Genomic DNA, 25,007 nt, shown 5'->3' on the forward strand with positions numbered 1-25,007 from the left:
ATGCACCCAAAGTTTTTGTTGTTAAAAAAAAATTAGCCAATAATAAAACTTTTAATGACTGTAGCAAGTTGACACTTTCTGCTTTTCTATCCAACTATTCAATATAGTCTTGTTTTTGGTACCACCATTAGAATTTACTGAGGAATAAACAAGACAAGATAGAGAAGCACACAGTGCTTGCTAGATACTCAGTTAAAGTATATGATACTTAAAATAGCATCCTTTCCAGGATATGAAGTTTTACTCACATTTGAAAATATATTCTCAAGTTCTAAACTCTTCACTTTAAAAAGTGAGGGTAAGTAGAGTTATTTTCATTTTCCTTGAAAGAATTTGATCACATCTAAGACAACAAAAAGAACCTATTTAAAGGGTGATGGTCCTCTGGCCAGGTATTTATTTAGAAACCACCACTTACAAGTCAAACTGGTATTCCAAAGGGAGTAGTTAAAAACAAAAACAAGAAACATACAACTAATACAATTTCTCTTACTCTTCACTTTTCTTTTTATTATTCAAAAGTCAAATGTTTTTAAATCATCCATCCTCAATTTTGATTTAATGTACCGTCATTTCCCCAAGAAAAGAAATTTCAGAATCTCTTTGGAATACTAATTTCATGTTGCTAGATTTAACAAAACTGTTGAAGTTTTAAATTCCACTCTATTTCCCTGAATTCTCAAGACAGTTGCTGATGTAAATTTTAATATAAAATATTTAGTCACAAAATAGTATTGCTTTTGTATGCACATAGTTGTAAGATTACTTTGCTTTTGTCAATAAAAACTATACCATCTTTCATAAAACTCTAAACAAATTAAGAACTGTGATGTAGAACAAAAATTACACATGGTAAAACAGGTACCAGCACAACGTTAGGTTATATTACATCAAAAAAAGTTTTAATGGTCCCAAATATATATACTCAACAACTAAGCATACACTCAGGGGAGGAAAAAAAAAATCAAAAACAAAATAAAACAAAAAATTATGACACAAATGACCACATCTAGAATTCCACTCAATCTTTAATCAAGTAGGGAGAAATCCCCACTTAAAAAAAAAATCTGCAGTTTGAAGGGCAAAGGGAACAGATAAAAAAGAGGAAAACTTTATATTCGCCCCTCCCCCACAGAGGTTTTCCAAACCTGTTGTAGTTTGACTAAAATGTTCAGAATGTATGATTTTAAAGGCAGGTCTCTTTATACAAAGAAACTGCTGGCATTCTTAACTAGTGAAGAATTATGGCAGAAAGGCCCATTCTTCTGAGTCTCAAACATGGTCCAAGAAAGCGTATTCTGATTGTAGCAACTGACCAGTCAATCCAGAGTTCCACTTACAAAACCCCTGCCCTGTTGGCTTTTTGTTTCCATTTCCTTCCCTGAGAAAAGGGCAATGTGTGGTCCAAGCTGGAGAGCTCAAAGGCTTAAGTCTTTCCCCTAAATGTATGATATCCCCTCCTCCTGCTCCATTGAATTGGCACTTGATGAGCAGAAGTCAAGTGTAAGAGGCTGATCTGTGTCAGTCATTCACAAGAGACCACTGCACGTTGTTGTGGATTTTGTGTGGGGGAGGGGTGGAGAATCAGTTTTTTTCAACAGGTACTGATCCTAGGCCGTTGCCATTATTATGAATCAAATTTTGCTTTCTTTGACAATGGTAACGTATCTTCCTTATCTTCATCCTCATCATCATCTTCATCATCATCAGGATAATCTACCAGACCCACGAGGCCTCCCTGTTCAGCAATAAGGATTAAAGAACAGAAAACAAAACACATATTAAAAACACGGGTGTTTTATGGCTGGAGAAAGAAAATAGATCCTACCAACACAGTACATTTTTTTTCAAAGTTGGAGTCTCGCTATGTCGCCCAGGCTGGAGTGCAGTGAAGTGCAGGAACCCACCTCCTGGGTTCAAGCAATTCTCCCTGCCTCAGCCTCCCGAGTAGCTGGGATTACAGGCGCCCACCACCACGCCTGGCTAATTTTTGTATTTTTACTAGAGACAAGGTTTTGTCATGTTGGCCAGCCTGGTCTTGAACTCCTGACCTCAGGTGATCCACCCGCCTTGGCCTCTCAAAGTGCTGGGATTACAGGTATGAGTCACTGCACCCAACTTAAAGCAAAAACATGTAAGCAGTTTATACTCCTAGCAAATTACCCAGGAGTTAGAAAATGAATGAAAAATATTTCAAGACTTAATAGCACATTAAAAATTTTTTGAACATAAAGTCTAAAATAGTATAAAAATGAGACTGAGAGTGGTGATGCATGCCTATGATTCCAGCACTTTGGGAAGCTGAGGCAGAGGGATCACATGAGGACAGGAGTTTGAGACCAGCCTGGCCTGTTAATTAACATGCTGAAACCCTGTCTCTTAATAAAATTACAAAAATTAGCCAGGCGTGGTGGTGCACATCTGTAATCCCAGCTACTCGGGAGGCCGAAGCACAAGAATCGCTTTAATCCGGAAGGTGAAGATTGCAGTGAGCCAAGATCACGCCACTGCACTCCAGCCTGGGTGACAGACTGAGACTCTGTCTCAAGAAAAGGAGGGAAAAAAAAAGTACTAAAATGAAAGCTGCAGCAGATAAAGAGACCACCAGAAATGAGGGTAGACAGGCTATTCTATTAGAAGTTAGGAAAGCAATTCTACCTTGACTCTTCCTCATCATTTCATCTGGGTTTCCTTTTGGCCCTGATCCTTCACCAGAAACCACTGCCCCTTGCTTTATTTAGATGCTAAGGGAAAAATTCACATTGCTCTGCTCTAAAGCATGTCTCAGACTCACTTCTTAGCCATTAGGACTCTACAGCTCACGCCAGAAAAAAAAAAGACTGAATGGGCATTACATGTCTGATTTAGATCACTGATTCCCAAATGCCAGTCTTTTAACTGCTAGTCTGCTAGCCCAAAAATCAATATATTATGTCTCAAAAGAAAAGGGTGGTTGGCCTAAGGAGCCCCCAAAACTGGTTTTATTCGGAGATTGCATGTTCTCTACATTTTTCTTATTAAGATTTTGTTCTTTTTTTTTTTTGAGACGGAGTCTCTTTCTGTTGCACAGGCTGGAGTGTCATGGCGCCGATCTCAGCTCACTGCAAGCTCCGCCTCCCAGGTTCACGCCATTCTTCTGCCTCAGCCTCCAGAGTAGCTGGGACTACAGATTAGCTGGGACTACAGGAGCCTGCCACCATGCCCAGCTAAATTTTTGTATTTTTAGTAGAGACGGGGTTTCACTGTGTTAGCCAAAATTGTCTTGATCTCCTGACCTCGTGACCCACCCGCCTCGGCCTCCCAAAGTGCTGGGCCCTTGTGAGCCACAGCGCCTGGCCTTGTTCTTTTCTTATATGAAATGTTAGTGACAGTAGATGTTTAAGTTTTCTTAAAAAAATAAACCATAACTGGCAAAGTAAAGTCAGAAGTATCCAGGTATTTAGATTATTATTTCCCCACAAAAGCTTTATCTCGGTATTAGGAAAATTTATTCGAGAATAACTGAAAACCTTAAACATTTCTGTGAATGTTCTGACATACAAATTTGAAGTTGCAGTTCTAAAATGCAAAATACCCAAGTGAGAATTCACACTATATTCAGACTTTTGCATTGGTCATAAAAAGACTTTCAGAAATTTCTCAACATTTATGTAAGTTCAAGTGGTGGGGGGGACTCATCCTCTAGTTCGCGAATGTTAAATCAGTTCTAGGTGGCAGTAACCAAAGGGAATCTTAGTAAAAATTATTGTTGAGAAAGCTTAAATTGGAAAAAAAGGGGACAAAATGGGAGTCAAAAATGTACCTTTGTAGTAATAGCTGCCGTCTGAGATGTATTTTTAGGTACGGATCCAGGAGAGCCTGGAGATCCTGGGGATCCAGGTGATCCCGGAGAACCAGGCAGATTTGTTGTAGATGACTGGCTGGTGAGGTTAGTCTTCGTTCCACTGGACAGGGAAAGCTTGAAACTTGGGCTCTGCCGTCCAGAAAGATTTGTTTTCAGAAGCACTTCCTTTTCCTCACTTTCTTTTACTAAAAATGAGAATACTGTCAATAGTTGTCCCCCATACTCATTCTTTTTTAAATTTCCCCAAATGAGGTAACACTAAAATACATTTAACCAGCTTACTCCACTGGGTAGAAACACTGAAGTTCAATTTATAAATGAAGCTTACCAAAACACTAAACAAAATTCCATTCATTGGATCTTACTCCAGAGAAGAAGTGAAACCTTCAGAATCATATTCAGTATCGCTACCCTTCCTGAAATAGTATATTCCTTATTCAACTCAAATTAAGAAAACTTAGTCTATGCCTGCACAACACTGCTATTCAGTCACATCCCATAAAGCAATGGAGTCTTTAAAACCTATGCCATCACACATTCCAAGCAAATACTAACTAATCATTTTGTCAAGAAATAAGAATAAATCTAGAGTGAGAAAGCCTTAATTTTCTCTTGGCCATTTTTTTCCCACATACATTTCTTCCTTTCCATGAATTTACTTATTGGATCCATAATATCATCATCATTTTTAGTTTTGTCAGATGGAGACACTACAGCTTCTCCATCTTCCATGTCATCTTCATCTGTGTTAAACCACATCTCTTCTTCATCTTCTAGTGTTCTGGCATCTCTTCGATATCTATGATTCCTCAAAATGGAACGCATACTACGAGCAGAGAAGAAAGAGTAAATACAATCATATATGGACTTAATTGTACTGTTACAGATGACTTATTAAATTAACATAGGGAATTAACAAGAAATTTACAAATATTAAAATATCCATGTAAATCCAGGTAGATTAATGTACAAAATTTTAAAGAATAATTTGTAACCTTAGTAACTTGTAAATTTAAAGCAAGTAATATAATGCTCTGATTTTATTTTGAACACATGAAGCCTCACTGCCACTGTTTGGTCTTTTTTTTTTTTTCATTATCTAGCTTGATACATGCCTAAGGTATTATACTACCAACCAGCTAAATCTTCAGGGAAACATTTATGCTGACCCTTACAGGAAGCTACAATTTCTATTTGCTATCTGCTGATTTCCCAGTTCCTTGTCAAGCCAAATAATATCAAATAAACAATAAAGCCACTACCACACAACTTGATGTTGAACGAATATGTTTAAATGTATGGTCATTTACCTGTCAAGTTTGGGATTATCTTGCCTTTCTCTTTGTTGTTCAAATCTCAGTTTTAATCCTTTAAATGTCTGTACATAATCTACATCTTCCAGTGCTTTCCAGTAATTTTCAATTACATGAGCAGTTAATGATTTTATATCTTCCTACAGAAAAGAATAGCAATGAAAAAATGATAGGAAAATGTCATTTTAGCAAGATGAGGCTTAATTTAATAAATTCATACCCACCAAAAGTAGCTTAATTTCATAAAATTACATAATCTTAGAGATAGCCAAACAATAAAAAATAAAAAATAAAAAACATATATTGGCTACTAAAATAGTCCCCAACTTATCTATGGGTCTTTTTTTTTTTTTTTTAGATGGAGTTTTGCTCTTGTTGCCCACGCTGGAGTGCGATGGTGTGATCTCGGCTCACTGCAACCTCTGCCTCCTGGATTCAAGCGATTCTCCTGCCTCAGCCTCCCGAGTAGCTGGGATTACATGCATGCACCACTATGCCTGGCTAATTTTGTATTTTTAGTAGAGATGGGGTTTCTCCATGCTGGTCAGGCTGGTCTCAAACTCCTGACCCCAGGTGATCCACCGCCTCTGCCTCCCAAAGTGCTAGGATTACAGGTGTGACCCATTGCGCCCAGCTATCTATGGGTCTTTGGGTCTTTATCTATGGGTCTATGGGTCTTTACAAAGTAAATGCCCAGGTCTTGCCCTAGGTGATTCTGATTCTGATGTGTGCGCTGGGTATGTGTATTTTATTTTTTTAAGAGATGGGGTCTCGCTCTGGCACCCAGGTTGAGATATAGTGGTATGATCATAGCTCACTGCAGCCTTGAACTCCTGGGCTCAAGCAATCCTCCCGCCTCAGCCTCCCGAGCAGCTAGGACTATAGACATGCACCACCATACAGGGCTAAGTTTTAAAGAAAAAATTTTGTAGAGATGGGGTCTTGATATGTTGCCCGAGTTAGTCTCTAACTCCTGGCCTCAAGCAATCCTCCCACCTTGGCCTACCAAAGTGCCAGGATTACAGGCATAAGCCACTATCCCTGGCCATGGACATTTATGTTTTATTAATCAATTTTTATTTTAGGTTCAGGGGTCCATGTGTGTATTTGTTATATGGGTAAACTGCCTGTCACAAGGGTTTGGTGTATAGGTTATTTCATCACCCAGGTAGTAAGCACAGTACCCAATAGGTAGTTTTTCAATGCTCATCTTCTCCCACTCTCTACCCTCAAGTGGCCCTGGTATCTGCTGTTATTCCCTTCTTTACTTCCATGTGTACTCAAAGTTTAGTTCCCACTTCCAAGTGAGCACACACAGTAGCCATGCATATTTTAAAAGCATGTCACAGGCTGGGTGAAGAGGCTCATGCCTGTAATCCCAACACTTTGGGAGGCTGAGGTGGGCAGATCACCTGAGGTCAGGAGGTCAAGACCAGCCTGGCCAACATAGTGAAACCCTATCTCTATTAAAAATACAAAAATTAGCCAGGTGTGGTGGTGCATGTCTGTAATCCCAGCTACTCGAGAGGCTGAAGCACAAGAATCGCATGAACCTGGGAGGTGGAAGGTGCAGTGAGTCGAGATCATAGCACTGCACTTCAGCCTGGTAATAGAGACTCTGTCCCCACCCCCCAAAAAGAGCATGTTACAGAAAAGTTCTGGAGACGGATAATGGTGATGGCTGCACAACAATGTGAATGTATACTTTAAAATGGTTAAAATAGCAAGTTTAATGTTATGTATTATTTTATCCCAACTTTTAAAAAAGCATGACATCCAGGTACTATGGTATGCAGCTACAGTCTCAATTACTTGTGAGGCTGAGATGGGAGGATCATTTGAGCCCAGTTGGGCAACATAGCAAAACCCTGTCTCTAAAAAAATGAACAAAACAAAAAGCCATGCCAGATAAATTTGCACAGCATCAATGAGAACCACTAGCTTATTACATTACTAGAGAATAAGCAGTATTATGAAATTGGTCTTTAGAAATGTGTAAGCTAAGAAAAACACATTCGAATGCTTATCTGTCAAGTGTAGTTTTGCTTTCTTAAAATGATTACTCTGACCATCTTACAAAGCAGCAGTCCCCTACAAAGCAGCAGTCCCTAACCTTTTTGGTTTCATGAAAGACAATTTTTCCACAAACTGGGGTCAGGGTGGGGGACGCACGGTTTCGGGATGAAATTGTTCCACCTCACAGTTAACCAAAGGGTTCATGCTCCTAGGAGAATCTAATGCTGCTGCTGATCTGACAGGAGGTGGAGCTCAGGCAGTAACGCCTGCTTGCCTGCAGCTTACTTCCTGCTGTGCAGCCTGGTTCCTAACAGGTTATGGACTGGTCCTCGGCCAAGGGGTTGAGGACCCCTGCTATAAAAGATTTGTAGCTGCTGAGAGGTAAGACGTAGCTTGAATCAAATCTCTCATAGGCTGGTGCTACTTTTTTTTTTTTTTAAACTCTCCAAATATTATATAAGGAAGCTTATATATTATATGAGGAAATATTATTATAAGGAAGCAAATATTATATAAGGAAATATTATATAAATAAGCCAAAATACTAGGTAATGCATATTCAATTTTCTCAAACAATTAAAACGAAAATTCTAATTAAAAATACAGAACCTACCACTCTAATAAATTCAAACATCTCTATTATGGCAGAGTTCATCAGATTGTAGCGGGATCCATTGTTGAGAAATGCTTTGACTACTGGTTCAAACAAAAAACTTTTCATTATATAGCGGTTGTAAAACTCATCTTTTAATCCAATAATCTTTCTCTTAAAACGAAGGGCACCTGAAACACAGAGGCATTGTTGTTTAAATCACATACCACGCTTCCATACTTTAGACTTACCAAACAAAATAAACCATCAAACCAAGAAAAACTATTTAACATATATCAATAATTATTTGTGATGTTTGCACTTCCGGAACTGTGAACCTGAAGATAAGGATTATGAAAGTGTTATCAGAAAAATGTCTTCTAAAAGTAGTATATGTCATCATAGAACACAAGTCTTAGAAAGCCAGAAAAATTCTGAAAATAAACCAGTTACTAATGACCAAAATGTAATTTACATCTAAAATAAGAGCTAAGACAAACGAATGAACCTATCACACTACTTAAGATGAAAAAATTCAACATGACCTTTTATATCCACCTTAATAGAAAAAAACCAGTGTTTTATTAGGGCAATCCACTAATAATTTGATCTTCAATATTTTTGGACACTCTTGGAAATTTTATTTATTTGTAGATGTGGCTGTCGAAAGGCCATAAACCCACAAAAATCTGCATGACCCAAAATTTGCCTTGCCATAGTTTAGAAATAAATTTAGAGGATATTATTTAAAATGTGGTCCTCTATGCTTATTGTAGCGAGTATGCTTTTTAATTTTTTTCTAGTTTTCATTTTCATAATTAATTAGGCTTTAACTTACAGATTAAAAGGTATATTTACATCTTGAGGTATGGGGAGTTACTTAAGTCACCATTCGTCAAGACACAAATATACTCAGACAGCTAGACTTCAACAAAGCCCTCTTTACCTAAATGGAATTATCAGTAAGTTAATGCCCCAGTTATTGTAAACAGTGCAAAAAAGCATACTCACTTCATGCAGTCACATCGTCTTCGGTTGGCAAGATTAAATATTGTGTTTGTATTTTGGTTTCTTTGGAGATCATGGAAGTGGCTCGTTAAATTGCCAATTTGCTATTAATCAAGTCCTTCATGAGCAGGTAGCCAGGCAACCATGCTGACACGGTTTCTGGGTGGGAAGGCAGAGGAGTAAAGCAGCTCAATTTTTCTTTAGTTGGCAGAAAAGAGGTCCACAAGTGAATGCCCAATTAGGTACAGTTATTAACTGCCTTAACAATGCAACTTATTTAAGAGTGTATCTTTCTTAAGAAACACTCTGGGCAGGGAGTTTCTAAATAGTTTATAGAATAATAATTGCATTTTGTTTTTTAAACTACTGAATATTTTTAAAAACATAATCATGGTGAACTAAGACATTTTAAACACTAAGAGGCATCTTTCTGTGTGATAAGTCAAAGCCTAACAAGGGTTTATTTTCCCAAAACAGTATTTTCAGTTTGTATTTTTAAGCTTATTTGACAAAGGAACTTACTGAGGCATTTCTGTTTGTTAAGAATAAAAATCAGTACTTTAGAGCTCATGCTAACAGACCACATTTTAAACTTGTAGTAATTAAGGCAGGAGTATTACTATTTTAAGAATTTGTACTCCAACTTTGCGGGCTTTGTGGAGACTTGTGTCCTACCATAACACACACACAAACACACACACTGACCCCTCTTGTCTAATTGTAATTCCTAGGTGAGTGAAAAACTCCTTTCCTGAAATTCACTAAGACAAAGGAATGCAGATGGGCACCAACGCACTTCTTTAAGAGCACTTCTATCCAGAAACTGCTGGTGTAGATAGAATGAGGTTCTAGTGGTCTTTTTGTTTTGGTCTTTATTTCCATTTGTGCTTACATTTTTGTATTATTACCACTCAAATCCATGCCTTAAAAGAAACCTGCATCAAAAATATCCAACCACTATTCTTTGCTGTTGAGTAAAAAGCTGCTTTCAAAATTTTACCAGTAAGATCTAGGAAGTCAAGTCACTCAAAGTAGAGTGGAGAAAGCTTTTAGGACAGGCCAAGTTGGCATTGCCACTGGATTTTCAATGTAAAGCACATTCTGCTTCCACTCACATCTCTAACCTTCATTAACATTTCCAGGAACCTCATGTACTTAGTTTCAACCATCTCAAAAAAACATTATTTATCTGTACTTTATAAAACGTGAGATTCCATGTAATAAATTTGTGACTTTTTACTTTGTAACTAATGATAGTTGAATAAATGCCTCTACAATAAAGCTTTATTTCATTCCTTTTTTAAGATTTCCATTTTTTAATAAGAACAAAACACCCTCAAACAACATAAAAGTATGAGCTAAAGGGCTATAATTTAAGATCCAAGGAACTTAATAAGGCCAAGGAAATTGACAGATCTGATACCTAGTCTATAAAGACTGAGTTTAGAAAGGATTGCTAGATACACCCACATACTTAACTAGCTGTCTTTAAATATGACAAAGTATACTAATTAAGCAGCAGCAAATATAAAAAAAATTAAAAGCTCCCGAAATTCCCAAATTGTTACATTTAACTGCTCATTACTGTCTACATTTATGTATGTGCATCTAAACTTAAATATCAATAAACTCTCCCTTAAAAAATACTACACCTAATACTTCAAAGTATACTTTTTTCAGAACCACAAATATCTTAAATTTTCTCAAATTTATTTTAGTTCTTAGATAGCTTTGGTAAAAACTCCTATTGCATACTGTAAAGCCAGTTCTAAAAAGCTTGTTCCTAATGACAGGCATCTCTGTTAGGAAGATACTTATATATCAACCCTGGGAAGAGAGGTACACCAAGAAGTCATTTCAAAGAGTTAGGTTTAATGATAACCTGACTCAGTTTGGAAAATATCAACAACGAAACATAACTAAGATTTTGCTAACATAGTTTCGAACAATAAACTTTCATTTACTTAAAAGATTCTCTCCATAGTTCTCATTAGATTATGAGAAATTTTCTTTGTAATACTGCAAGCAAAATAATGAAATGAGGAACTGAACTAAAGAAAAGTTCTTTCCTTTCAGCTGCATTGTCCTGACTGTCTTTAAAAATGACCAAGTAGGCTAGGCGCAGTGGCTCACGCCTGAATCCCAGCACTTTGGGAGGCTGAGGCAGGTGGATCACGAGGTCAGGAGTTCAAGACCAGCCTGACCAACATGGTGAAACCCCATCTCTACTAAAAATACAAAAATTAGCTGGGCGTAGTGGTGTGCTTCTGTAATCGCAGCTACTCAGGAGGCTGAGGCAGGAGAATCGCTTGAACCTGGGGGACGGAGGTTGCAGTGAGCCGAGATCGTGCCACTGCACTCTAGCCAAGGTGACAGAGTGAGACTCTGTCTCAAAAATAAAAAAAAAAAGACCAAATATACTTTGTCCACATTTTTTTAATCCAACTAACATCTTAACTGTGTAGTCAACCAAGAACGCAATCTTTCCCATGACCAAGACACAACTCAAGTTACCACTTGTGTGAAATTTTTCATCTGCCTCATTAAACTGTAACGAATTATTTCCACTATGCATCCAAACACCCTCAATATAGTGCTTATTACGGTTGCATTTTGATTTTCACATGACTCTCTTCTCCCAATGAACTGATTCCGTTGATGGCCAAGTCCAGGTCATAACCATCTTCATTTTCCTAGTACACCAGATGTAAGACAGTAATCAAATCTAAGATGTCACTGATTGAGCTACCAATTATAATGACATGCCATGAATCCATTTATGCTAGAGGTTGCAAGTTTTTTTTTGTAAAAAAAAAAAATCAGACCTGGGTGATGACCTTGAGCAGGATATAAATAACTCCCACAAGCTTAGCATTCCAATAATGGAACACTAGGCATAAATAGGTTAATTGTAAGACTCATCTTGATTTCAGAAATAATGTGTAAAAATGCACTTTTTTTGAATCAATGAAATATAGTAGTGTTTAATATGTTCGGTAAAATGAAACTAAATTTATTAATTTATTCAGTTTTTCCATTCTGTTCTCAAATTCCCTTTTCCACACTTGAACAAAACTCTACTGTCAACATAAAAGAACAAGTCAAAGAGCTATAAGCTCCCACTCTAACCTTGGCCTCGGTGTTCTCACTTTTTCTATGATAGGTATATGAGAAAAATGAATATAATATTGCCCTGATAGGAAGTTTAATGCATTTTAAAAGAAATCAACGTTGCTTTTATAAAATTTATTATTTTTCTTGGGTGGGGAGACAGTCTCTCTCTGTTGCCCAGACTGGAGTGCAATGGCGCAATCTCAGCTCACCGCGACATCCGCCTCCCAGGTTCAAGCGATCCTCCTGCCTCAGCCTCCCGAGTAGTTGGGACTACAGGCGTGCACCACCACACCCAGCTTTGTATTTTTAGTAGAGACAGGGTTTCACCACGTTACCCAGGCGGGCCTCGAACTCCTGACCTCAGGTGATCTGCCAGCCTCATCCTCCCAAAGTGCTGAGATTACAGACATGAGCCACTGCGTCTGGCCATTTATTTATATATTTTAAATAAATTTTAATTTATAATTATTTTTATAATATGTAATATGATTTAAGGATTTAAAAAAAAATCACTTAAGCAAAACAATTAGAAATGAAGATTAGCAAAAACGGATATATATTCAGGCCTCTAATTAGTGCATGACTATGACTGCTTAAAACAACAACAACAAAAAACACTGAAACTTACCTTTAAAAACCAAAAGGCAAAAATTAAATTACCAGCAGAAATCTCTTACAGAACCTCTAGGGTGCCCCTAAATTTGGTCTAACAACTTACCAATAAGGACCACTTACATACGGAAACTCATTACCTGAGATGTCTGGCTGTTGCTTGATAAAGAACATTCTGAATTAACCTATTTTCAATTCAGAAACATAGTTTTCTCTAACAAACTAGGGTCTTAAGAACATTGTGAAAGTCAATTTTTGAAAAATTTATGTCTAACAACAATCTTATTATGAGACTATACTGCTCTAAAAGAGTCTACAAACATTTTCACAAATGTCCACCTAGTACATATTTTAGGCTTTGTGGGCCACATATGGTCTCTGTAGCATATTCATTTCCCTCTTCTCAGGTCACCTTTTAAAAACATAAACACGTTTCAGCTTGTAGGCTGTACAATCATAGGCCACGGGCTGGATCTGGCCTCAGCTGTAGTCTGCCACCCCTGCTATAAAATATCCAAGGTAAAATGATCAATGGTGCTGTTTTAGTAATGGAATATAACACTGTAGATACATTCTACTCCCTTACTGTATATTGAGTAAGAAGAGAGTCAAGAAAAACACGTGCTCAGTGTGGCAAACCTGCATAATCAGTGGCAGAGCTAGTATTACGTTACGACCCAGATCTCCTGACTTGTAATCAGCGGTCTTTTCATTTGGGCAATAAGATGTAAAAATATCAACAACATGACAATATACAAAGATGATAAATAATTCTAACACTTACATAATGCCAAGAAAGCATGCTTCGAGGCCATAAGAACTAGCACTCTCCGGAGGATATCCTTATTAATAATGTAGTTCTTTATGTGGTAGGTATGGTGCTCCACACAAAATGTTAACAATTCCAATACAAGTGCCAATAGTTGGGCAGTCTGAAAATCATCTAAAAGAAACCAAACACAACTAATTATATTTAATGACTAACATTTTTCCTTCTAAAATATAAGAACTCAAATTCTAATCAAGTAAAATCCCTTCTATTAACCAAAATATATTAATTTTAGGGAGGAGGAAATCAGCATTTACCAAATGCCTACCATGTGCCAGGAATGATGCTTTACTTTTTAAATTTAATTTTAACAACCCTACAGGGAATTGGTTTCACATTATGAGCCCATTAAACTAACTAGACCCAAGTTGGAAAAGTTAGTAAGGCAGAGTTAGGAAACAAATCTAGAGTATCTGCCTTATTTCAAAATTCAAGGAGCCTCTACCAAGTATCTTAGCATGTTCTCCAACAGATACACTATATGAGGTTCTGCCAGACACCGTGTCATCTTTGGTGCAATTACTCTGTCTCCCCATTCCCTTGATTCCACAGTGTGTTTTGTGCCTCCTTTACTACTTGTAATGAGTCTACGCTGAATTATAATAATTGAATTATCTTTACTCCTCACCAGGCAGCAAGCCTCTGAAAGGCTTTTTGTTCATTCCCCCACATTTGGATTATAACACAGTCACTGCTTCCACAAAATCACAATGAGTTCTCATCTTAATAAAGGTTGGAGGAATAGAACATGTGGTTTGGAAAGAAGCCTCAAGCTTTACCCTAATATGAATAAAGCACGTAAGAAAAATGGACATTCACATTTCATGGACTTGATTCTGGAGTTATACAAAAAGTAAATTTAACATGTATTTTATGTGAGTGCTATAAGTTAATTGTTATATTAAGAATTCAAGGCTGGGCGTCGTGGCTCACACCCATAATCCCAGCACTTTGGGAGGCCAAGGCAGGCAGATCACTTGAGGCCAGGAGTTTGAGACCAGCTTGGTCAACATGGTGATAACCCCGCCTCTACTAAAAATACAAAAAATTAGCCAGGCATGGTGGCGGGCACCTGTAATCCCAACTACTCAGGCTGGGGCAGGAGAATTGCTTGAACCTGGGAGGCAGAGGCTGCAGTGAACCAGTGAGCCGAGATCACGCCACCGCACTCCAGCCTGGGCAGCAAGATTCGGCTCCAAAAAAAAAAAAAAAAAAAAAATTTCAAACAACAAAATAATATATTTACTCCTAAAGCTTAACTAAGCAATTTCCGAATGAAGACCTAAAACTACCTCCTAAATTAAACACACACACACATATGCGTTAAAGCTCTAATGAATAAAATGCAAAAATAACAAACCTTAACATATCTTCAATATAAATAAAAGTAGCCTAATACTGTGCAAAAAGTCTAGCTCTGTCTATACATCTGGAATATAATTTAAAATGAATTTTTTCATAGCTACTGCCTTCTATTTCACCAGTGTAGATGCAAACTGAATACAAATATTGTTCAACAAAAAATTATCTTATTTCTTTTACATGTTTCTGTTATCTGATTACACTACTTTTAGGGAAAAAAATTTTTTTTTTTTTTGAGACGGAGTCTTGCTCTGCTGTCCAGGCTGGAGTGCAGTGGCACGATCTCGGCTCACTTCAAGCTCTGCCTCCCAGGTTTACGCCATTCTCCTGGGACTACAGGTGCCTGCCACCACGCCTACCTAATTTTTTTTTGTATTTTTTTAGTAGAGACAAGGTTTCACTATGTTAGCCAGGATGGTCTCGATCTCCTGACCTCGTGATCCATCTGCCTAGGTCTCCCAAAGTGCTGGAATTACAGGTCTTTTAGGGAAATTTTTATCATGAACCTTTCTTTTCAAAATACATTATTAACACTCCAGGTTGCTTTTGATAAAAACAAACAAACAAACAAATTGTTAAGACCTCTATGTTAACCTGGTTTGAACTTTTAAAGACTACTACTTTTTAAAGGGTGCGTCCTCCCAGCCTCTACCTCCCGCTAACTGCGTCCTAATAAGATTACTTAACACCAACTTTGAATTCAGCATTCAAGAACAGAGAACTTAACTACCAACCTGAATTATCTTACCTTTACTAGGTTTGTCTTCTGTTGTATTCGCTAGTAAAGGAGCAGTGAGAACATGCATACAGTGCTTGTAGAAGAAACCCAGAAATTCAGTCTTTTCTGTTTTCTAAGGAATCAAAAACATTTCCATGAACTTTAACTGCACCGGTTCCCACCAGCAATACACAATATACTAGCTATGAAAAAGAATAAAAATGCTCATGGCTTACATTGGCAGTGGCTAGCATGTTTTCCGGGTCAACTAAAGTTCGAAGCAGGCCCATAAGTTGGACTGCTCCTCCAAGTTCAGGATCTGTATCACAAATCATATGTTCTATAATGAGGTTGATGAGCAAAATATCCTGGAGAGAAAAAACAGACATACTCAGAATCACTTATTATGAGAGAATGGAAAAAGCAAAAACTAAGACACATACCACAGCATTATACCTAGGCTCAAGGTGTTTTGTTAACTGGAAAGTGAAATGTTTAACTCAGTTATCTGATAGGACACATGACTGTTTCATTCCCCAAGTGTGGTACAGGGACATAGCCCTAAATATAAATTTCTTGTCTATTATCTTTAAATTCCTCTGATTAAAGCAAAAGCAAGGTTTTAGTTTGGCGATAATAGATCTTTACAACTTTCTAATAATGTAATCTACCTTTTGAAGAAAGCCAGTGGGTTTTATGACCATAGCTTTAACAGTAAGAATATTTAGGTAGGATTTACATCATCATTCTACTTTCATTGCTTTTATTTTTATGTTATCTTATTTTATCTTATTTTATTTTGAGATGGAGTTTCGCTCTTATTGCCTAGGTTGGAGTGCAATGGCACAATCTCGGCTCACTACAACCTCCACCTCCTGGGTTCAAGCGATTCTCCTGCCTCAGCCTCCCTAGTGGCTGAGATTACAGGCATGCGCCACCACGCCCAGCTAATTTTGTACTTTTAGTAGGGATGGGGTTTCTCCATGTTGGTCAGGCTGGTCTTGAACTCCCTACCTCAGGTGATCCACCCACCTGGGCCTCCCAAAGTGCTGGGATTACAGGCATGAGCCACCGTGCCCAGTCTATTGCTTTTATCTTTACAGAGTCCTTCTATTTATGGCCAATGATATATGTTCTCCATTTGTAAAAGTGACATAAAATTTCCTTTTAAAATAAATTTAGGAAAAAACTATCTGAATGTCTGAAATTGGAGAAAATGAGACTATGGTATTTAGAGAGTGCAGAGAACAAATGGATTATACACATTCTAAATATCAAAGAAAATAGATGGCTGGTTTTCCTGAGGTCCTATTATGACTGGTATTCCTCACCTAAGTAGTAAGATTGAGAGGGATTCAGTGAGAAAATTCCTGCTCTTGCCTATGTGTATGCAAAGGCAGGATGGACAAGGGATAGAGAAAATGGAGACAGTAGACCAAAATGATGATCAAGAAGAGTGGGAATCAAGAGTCCTATTGACTGAAATGTTATTCTGCTGCAAAACAGAAAAAAAAAAGAGTCCTACTGTATGTATTTTGAGGTATATCCATATATGTTCCTATGTTCAGCTCATGGGTTAAGGGGACCAACAAAAGCCTTTATTTTCAATAATACAGATACTTCGGTTCTAGCAGAATTTTTTTTTTTTTTGAGATGGGGTCTGGCTGTGTCACCCAGACTGGAATACAGTGGAGCAATCATAGCTCACTGCAGTCAAACTCCTGGTCTTAAGATACCCTTCCTTCTCATCTTCCTGAGTATCTGGGACTACAGGTGCATGCCACCATACCTAAGTTTTAAAAATTACTTTTGTAGTAAAGGAGGGTCTTGCTATGTTGCTGAGGCTGACATTAATATTTTATAAAAGAAAAACATGACATAACATTCAACAGTTCGAACTGGTGCTTTTTTGCACCTATCCTGCACTATAATTTAAAAATAAAAATTTAAACGTAACAGTTACATGGCATTCCATTTTTTTGACATCACAATACATAAAATAGGATCTTTTCAAAAAGTAAGACAGTCTATTTTCTTATTTTGTAAAAATACCACAGGCTGGAATTCTAAACAGATTTTTTTTTTTTCCCTTAAGGGTGCCTTTTTCCCCTCCTCCCTTTAGAAGAACCTAAAGGCAGAATATCTTATTCATTCTTATGTAAAAAGTTGCTCCCAAATTGTTATAGGGGAAGCAGGAAAACATCAGAATCATTGGTTCAATTATTTTAAAATAAAGGAGAAGAGCACACACATTTAGTGCTCTCACATGTCACGCACTACGTGATCCAGGCGCACCCTTCACATTACCAGGATATATTCTCTATCACTTTAAAATATGGTATATCTCAGATGCTAACATGTGAGTGTTTGTGAACAACTAACAGCTTGTTCTCTATGGCAAGGCAGTAAAGAAACAGCACCCTACATATTTTAAGGGACTGTGCTACATTTCTTCATTCTTGATGATTTTGAGAATCTACCCTAAAGTCAATGTTTCCCTAGGTAACTTATTTATAATTCCCCAGATACAAGAACTGATTGACTAAATGATTTAAATAAGACAACATAGCAAGTTGACTTCAGAATTAAAAAAAAAAAAAAAAAGTGACATTAACATTTTAAAAGGCAATTTAAACGAACATAAATAATTTCCGTAGGACAAATTGATAAACTGAGACAGGAACCAATTTAGGGGAACAACAACTCATCTGATATTATGGCTACACTTTTCCCAAACAGCAACAATTTAAATCTTAAAAGTGAATAATAAAAACAGTTATAGCTTCCTATGTATAAATACTTACTATTAGTACAAATAATATTTACCTTGCTGGTTATTTTTTGCTCTGTTAACTTCTTACTTACATCATCATTCTGTTGTGCCTCCTGCATGACAAACTCTCGTACCATGGATGGATTATATTCAACCAAGTATGAGAATATATCAGTAGCAGCACTTCGCACCTGTGTATCATCCATGCCCTGCAGACAAAAAGCATTTATTTCTCCTATAATTATAAAAATATGGAACCTATAGCTATGTAAATATCCAAACCTAACAAAACATATGAAAAAACTGTAATGTAAAAGAAAGGTCAAAGAAATTCTTCTGCATACAAAACTCTTATCGTATGGATAAAACTATATTTTCTAAATCATGTATTTTTGTTTGCCTTTCTATTTTAACACTTCAGCTAATAAGCTGCAAAGCTGACAAATTATCATTAAATTATGGAAAATTCCTTTAACTGCATTCTTTCGATACTGTGTGAAAACTGTCTAACATTGCAATTTTTTTTTTTTTTTTTTTTTTTTTTTTTTTTGAGACGGAGTCTTGCTCTGTGCCCCAGGCTGGAGTGCAGTGGCGCGATCTCGGCTCACTGCAAGCTCCGCCCCCCCGGGTTCACGCCATTCTCCTGCCTCAGCCTCCCAAGTAGCTGGGACTACAGGCGCCCACCACCTCGCCCGGCTAATTTTCTTGTATTTTTAGTAGAGACGGGGTTTCACCGTGTTAGCCAGGATGGTCTCGATCTCCTGACCTCGTGATCCGCCCGTTTCGGCCTCCCAAAGTGCTGGGATTACAGGCTTGAGCCACCGCGCCCGGCCAACATTGCAATTTTATAGCTTCTTTAACTTAATGAACTACCCAGCTAAGATGAAATATTGGCTATAATAGAATATTTGCATGTTACATTAAAAAATTAATTTTGGGATTAAAAAATGGTAATTAAAAATGAGGAGACACAAAACTTACAAGGATGACTTCTAAAGCTGGTAATATGCCCATGTTTGACAAAGTCTTGAAAAAAGCATCTCTGTTTTGAGGCTGTAGCGTTTGGGAAAACGCACAAAATTCTTTTAAAAAGTTAACCTGAAATTAGAAAAAAGGATAAGCGACATAAAAAGTTTTATTTATTTATTTATTTAGACGGAGTCTTGCTCTTGTCGCCCACACTGGAGTACAACGGCACGACCTTTGCTCACTGCAGCCTCTGCATCCCGGGTTCAAGTGATTCTCCTGCCTCAGCCTTCTGAGTAGCTAGGACTACAGGTGCCTGCCACCATGATTGGCTAATTTTTGTACTTTTTAGTAGAGATGGGGTTTTGCCGTGTTCGCCAGGCTGGTCTCTGACCTCGTGATCCACCCACCTTGGCCTCCCAAAGTGCTGGGATCACAGGCGTGAGCCATCAAGCCCAGCCAGTGGCTTTATTTTTATGCCTTTCATAGTATCTAATTTCTTACCAATTCCTGTCTTTTTTCCTCATCTGTTGCTTCATCTGTTAGTTGTGCAAACAAATCTGTCAGAAATTTTTCATCTTCCTGTGAAACAAAGGACAAATGCAATTATGTTAATGCTAAGATTGTACTAAAATATAATTTCAGGACGCTTTAATATAAATGGCAATAACTGAAAAAAGGAAGGTATTGGCAATGTTGTTTTTTTATTTTCTTAAAAGAAAGAAAAACCACACTATTAAAGTATAAAATTCTGTCAAGGTTCTATTTTCTAAGCCTATTTAAAGGCCAGGTAGTAAATATTTTGAGCTTTGTGGCCCATGTGATCTCTACTACTAGTACTCAAACCCTGGTCCAGTAGTATGAAAGTAGTCACAGACAACTGTAAATGAATGGATATGGCTGCATTTCAATAAAATATTATTTACAAAAATAGCAGGACCAACACTTGCTGACTCCTCACTTTCATAGGTTTTATAACCTTAACTTTTAAAGGGTAGGTTCTACAACCTCTCAAATGAGAATGAAAATGAAGACAAAGCTACTTTAGTGTTTTAAAGATACAGAGAACGACTCAATTATTTAAAAAGCAAAATTTAGAACTTTTTGTTTTACTTCATTTTAAAATGGAGACTTGGATTTTAAAATTCACCCAAGCCCAATTAAGGTGGTAGAGTCTTCATGATTGTCCGGTCAACGCTTCTCATCTCTATTTTTTCATCGAGATCCTGGCTTTTGTTTTGTTTTCCTTTTTGAGACAAAGTCTTGCTCTGTCACCCAGGTAGACCACATGGTGCCATCTCGGCTCACTGCAACCTCCGCCTCCCAGGTTTAAGCTATTCTCCTGTCTCAGACTCCTTAGTAGCTGGGACTACAGGCACACACCACTACACCCAGCTAATTTTTGTATTTGTAGCAGAGGCGGGGTTCTGTCATGTTGGTCAGTCTGGTCTTGAACTCCTAGCCTCAAGCAATCCACTGGCCTGGGCCTCCTGAAGTGCTGGGATTACAGACATGAACCACCATGCTCGACAAAGATTTTATTTAAATTACATACTACCTCAGCTAGTGGAAGTAGATTCAATACCACTCCATCCCTAGACATGCCTCACTCTAAATACACATACACACGGATGTGTATACAAGCTCCCAATAGATTACTAGCTCCACATTCACTGTTGTGAGTGCTCTAGAAAAATCTTCTGTGGCACTAAGTTAGTTCGGTTATTCCCACCTTTACTTTTTCTAAAATGTCGAAACAGGTCATACCTCACTAATACGGTCTTGACCATGTTTGTTACCCAAATGGCATCCAATTTCAAGACACTCCCCAATACACTATATTCTACCAAATGGATATCAAATGGTTAAAAAAGATATTCTCTGAACTGCTGCAGTTGGGGGTACAGAAGTGGAGAAAATAAGAATGTTTATGGTACTACAAAGGAAGCAGTCAGTGTTAAGAGGGCGTGATATTATGTGTGCATGGGGCTACACAAAGTGGGCAGGAACCTGCATTAAACTATACCTCAATCACTTCTTGCCAAAACATTTGTAAAATGCTACAGCCTTCACAGCAGCACTTTGGATAGAAATGTCCAGCATCAAGAGAAACAGACGTATTGGCAGCCAATATTTTACACAGCATATTGCAGGGACGCAAAGATTTAACAACTTGAAATTATTCATACTTAATGAATAAAACTGGCATTTTACATGTACGAAGACCAAGAAAACACAGAAGTGACAAATCCCCACATAACAAAAACAGAACCATATGGAGCTGAAGAAAAGGATCAGGAGAACTCAGTATTTTAATTCATACTTTTCCTTTTTTTGGCTATCACTGGCTAATACTTTAGAAATACAAAATTTTCTAAACAGGAACAGACATATGATTAAACATACTGCTTTATATGTAATGTGTACTATCAAGCAGCTCTTACTATATTTATTGTCTTCCTTTCTATACTTAACAAATGCAGGTTTCAAATAATTATTTTATTTATACTCCTGAGGTAAAGTCTTAAAAGATCTTCCAAGTCATATTACACTTATCTGCAGCAGTGCGACCTTGGCTCAATGCAACCTTTGCCTCCCAGGTGCAAGTGATTCTCCTGTCTTAGCCTCTGGAGTAACTGGGATTATAGGCATGTGCCTCTGCATCCCAGATTCAAGCAATTCTCCTGCCTCATTCTCCTGAGCAGCTGGGATTACAGGTGTCCACCACCACGCCTGGCTAATTTTTTAGTAGAGACAAGATTTCACCATATTGGTCAGGCTGGTCTTGAACTCCCGACCTCAAGTGATCTGCCCACCTCAGCCTCTCAAAGATCTGTTATTCTTACAATATCATAGGCATCAAAGAATAAAAAACAACATGGGTGTGTGTGTGTGTGTGTGTGTGTGTGTGTGTACGGGTGCAAGTAACAATTATTTCTTTGTACTACATAAACTTATTGCTTTGTTGAGATAGGATCTCACTCTGTTGCCCAGGCTTGAGTGCGGTGGCATGATCATTGCTCACTGCAGACTCGAACTCCTGGGCTCAAGCGATTCTCCCAACTCAGCTCCCCAAGTGGCTGGGATTATAGGCATGCACCACCATACCTGGCTAATTAAAAAAAAAACAAACATTTTTTTTTGAGACAGAATTTCACTCCTGTTGCCCAGGCTAGAGTGCAATGGCACTATCTCAGCTCACTGCAACCTCCGCCTCCCAGATTCAAATGATTCTCCTGCCTCAGCCTCCTGAGTAGCTGGGATTATGGGCGCCCACCATCACGTCTAGCTAACTGTTGTACTTTACTATTAGTAGAGACGGCTTTTCGCCATGTTAGCCAGGCTAGTCTTGAACTCTTGACCTCAGGTGACCCACCCGCCTTGGCCTCCTAAAGTGCTGGGATTATAGGCATGAGCCACCACACCCAGCCCCAGGCTAGTCTTCAACTTCCGGGTTCAATGGATCCTCCTGCCTTGGCTTCCCAAAGTGGTGGGATTACAGGTGTGAGCCACTAGGCCCAGCCTACGTAAACTTCTATTTCAGTTAGAATAGATGCACACACTGGGATGACACAGTAAGAGGTTTTCTAACTTTGAGGGTGTTACAAACGCAAATTATTGTCTAGCTCTCAGAGACTTCCACTCTGTTTTGTGCAGAATTCACCATACTGCACCCTAGAGGATTGTGATGCAAACACCCTAAAACACCAGATCAGAGAGACTGGGCATACTATAAGAAAAAAAAATCTACATTTTAATAAGCAATTATCCACAGATACTTTAAAAAATTCCCATGAATCTTACATCATACTAAACACTTTCTTTACATGCCTGACCTCAGTTAATTTTCAGACAACTTTACAGGGTAGGCATTAATGTCACCATCCTTCAGATGGGGAAACTGAAGCTTTAAGAAGTTAAGGCTGTCCAACTCATATAGCTACTGAGAGTTTTTAAGTGACAGACGGAGCTGAAACTCAAATTCACATGGGTTTAACTCACCCACAGGCACACTCCTTAACAAAACGTGGCTTTTGGTAGGGATACATGCAGTTATAATTTGCCTCCTCTGCTACATTTCCTAGACCCTGAAACTGGACCCTTACTGTATCATTTTCTGGGATTTTTACAAATTCGCCTTAAATTTTATTTTATTTGGTAGAGACAGGCCACAGCGCCTAGCCCACAATTCTCATTAGAATTTATATTCTGTATTTAGTGACATTTCTCTTGGCTTTGTGCTTCACTCTTTCCTCTTCCAATCTGTTCTATTCTATGCATAATTCATAGAGTAATAACCCCAAAGTTCAGCATTCAACCACTTCATTAATGTTATCCTCCTGTAGTTGAGTATGGTGGCTCACACATGTAATCCCAACACTTTGGGAGGCTAAGGTGGGAGAATTGCTTGAAGCCAGGAGTTTGAGACCAGCCTGGGCAACAAAGTGAGATCCATTCTTTACAAAAAAAAAAAAATGTTAAAAGGTGGGTATGGTGGCATGCATCTGTAGTCTTAGCTAATTGGAAGGCTGAGGTGGGAGGATGGCTCAAGCCCAGGAGTTCAAGGTTGCAATGAGCTATGGCTGTGCCACTGCACTCCAGCCTGGGCAACAGAGCAAGACCCCAACTTTATTTAAAAAAAAAAAGAAAAAAGTCAGGCTGGGCCCAGTGGCTCACATCTGTAATCCCAGCACTTTGGGAGGCCGGGTCAGGCAGACTGCTTGAACTCAGAAGTTTGGGGCCATCCTGGGCAGTATGACAAACTCCATCTCTACAAAAAATACAAGAATTGGCTGGGGGTGGTGGTGCACACCTGTGGTCTCAGCTACTCAGGAGGCTGAGGTGGGAGGATTGTTTCAGTCAGGAAAACGGAGGTGGAGGTTGCAGTGTGCTGAGACTGCATTACTGCCCTATAGCCTGGGCAACAGAGCAAGACCCAGTATCTAAAAAATCATCCCCTTGTACCATTTCTTCAAACTACATTTATCACACTTACCTTTCCTACCCGAGATACAGTAACCTTCTGGTCTCACAGTATTATTATGTATTATAATCTCTTAAAATATCTCACAAATACTTAACTTTATACATTAACAAAATTAAAACTTAATATATGTATTTAAAAGGAGCAAATTGTTTTTGCTGCATCTCTTGAAGTATGAAAAAAGGAATGATCTAACTCACCTGCAACATGCCAACAATCTCTACCTTATTGAAAAAGATAAAAGAGTGAAGTGTTGATAACATGTTTTCTTCAAAGACTGAAGGAGTTGGTAGAACCATATCTTGTATATACTGAACTCTGTATGTCTGATGAATTTTTTGTTTCAGCTCAGGATCTGATATGGGAATCACTTCTTTAAACTTGGCTGTTTTCGTTAGAAATTCCCTGTGTTTTCGTGGTTGTGATAAAGCAGGATCATATTCTAAACATCCAATGACGTCCATTATACATTCTTCAGAGAACATAACTTCAAAAAGAGCAGTTCGATTCAAGAGGAAGATGCCTTTGATAATTTCATACAAGTGGTGTAGTCCTTCAATATTTTCCAAATCCTCACACACATGAAAAAGCTCTAGGAGCTTTTTAATATAACCCTCATTTTCTAGTGCCAGTGCAAGTTTTTCACGACGAAGAGGTGAAGGTAAAGATGATGCCACAAGTTCTGCAATTTCTTCAAGGCGACTTAATTCACAAGATGGCAATTCTAAGCCTGGCGATGACATATCATCAAAACGCTCCTCTTCAGATTCATCCACAAGGTCCTGAGTGATGTCCACGGAAGGGTCCTTTCCTTGAACCTATGGAAAAAAAATTTAATTGCTGACTAAATATATAACAACTGAACAGCAAGCCTAA

The 25,007-nt window shown here is 38.1% G+C and overlaps 1 protein-coding gene across 3 annotated transcripts in view; it reads right to left on the bottom strand.

The window, feature by feature from the left end:
* Positions 1–489: 489 nt before the first annotated feature.
* The window catches only part of PPP4R3A (protein phosphatase 4 regulatory subunit 3A), a 51,957-nt gene continuing 27,439 nt past the window's right edge, over positions 490–25,007 (bottom strand). The window contains exons 4-15 of one of the 3 annotated variants that reach the window (XM_025392415.1): positions 24,332–24,949; positions 19,652–19,729; positions 19,163–19,279; positions 18,274–18,390; positions 15,645–15,776; positions 15,439–15,541; positions 13,284–13,442; positions 7,787–7,956; positions 5,155–5,297; positions 4,480–4,670; positions 3,803–4,029; positions 490–1,738 (exon numbers count right to left, since the gene is read on the bottom strand). In XM_025392415.1, coding sequence (XP_025248200.1) covers positions 1,628–1,738; positions 3,803–4,029; positions 4,480–4,670; positions 5,155–5,297; positions 7,787–7,956; positions 13,284–13,442; positions 15,439–15,541; positions 15,645–15,776; positions 18,274–18,390; positions 19,163–19,279; positions 19,652–19,729; positions 24,332–24,949 — 2,166 coding nt within the window. In that variant the 3' untranslated portion in view covers positions 490–1,627. Of the gene's footprint in view, positions 1,739–3,802; positions 4,030–4,479; positions 4,671–5,154; positions 5,298–7,786; positions 7,957–13,283; positions 13,443–15,438; positions 15,542–15,644; positions 15,777–18,234; positions 18,391–19,162; positions 19,280–19,651; positions 19,730–24,331; positions 24,950–25,007 lie in introns of all 3 variants that reach the window. The other 2 variants (XM_025392414.1, XM_025392417.1) reach the window with 2 other exon arrangements.

The sequence above is a fragment of the Theropithecus gelada genome, chromosome 7b (genome assembly GCF_003255815.1).
Source record: "Theropithecus gelada isolate Dixy chromosome 7b, Tgel_1.0, whole genome shotgun sequence".
Lineage (NCBI taxonomy): Eukaryota > Metazoa > Chordata > Mammalia > Primates > Cercopithecidae > Theropithecus > Theropithecus gelada.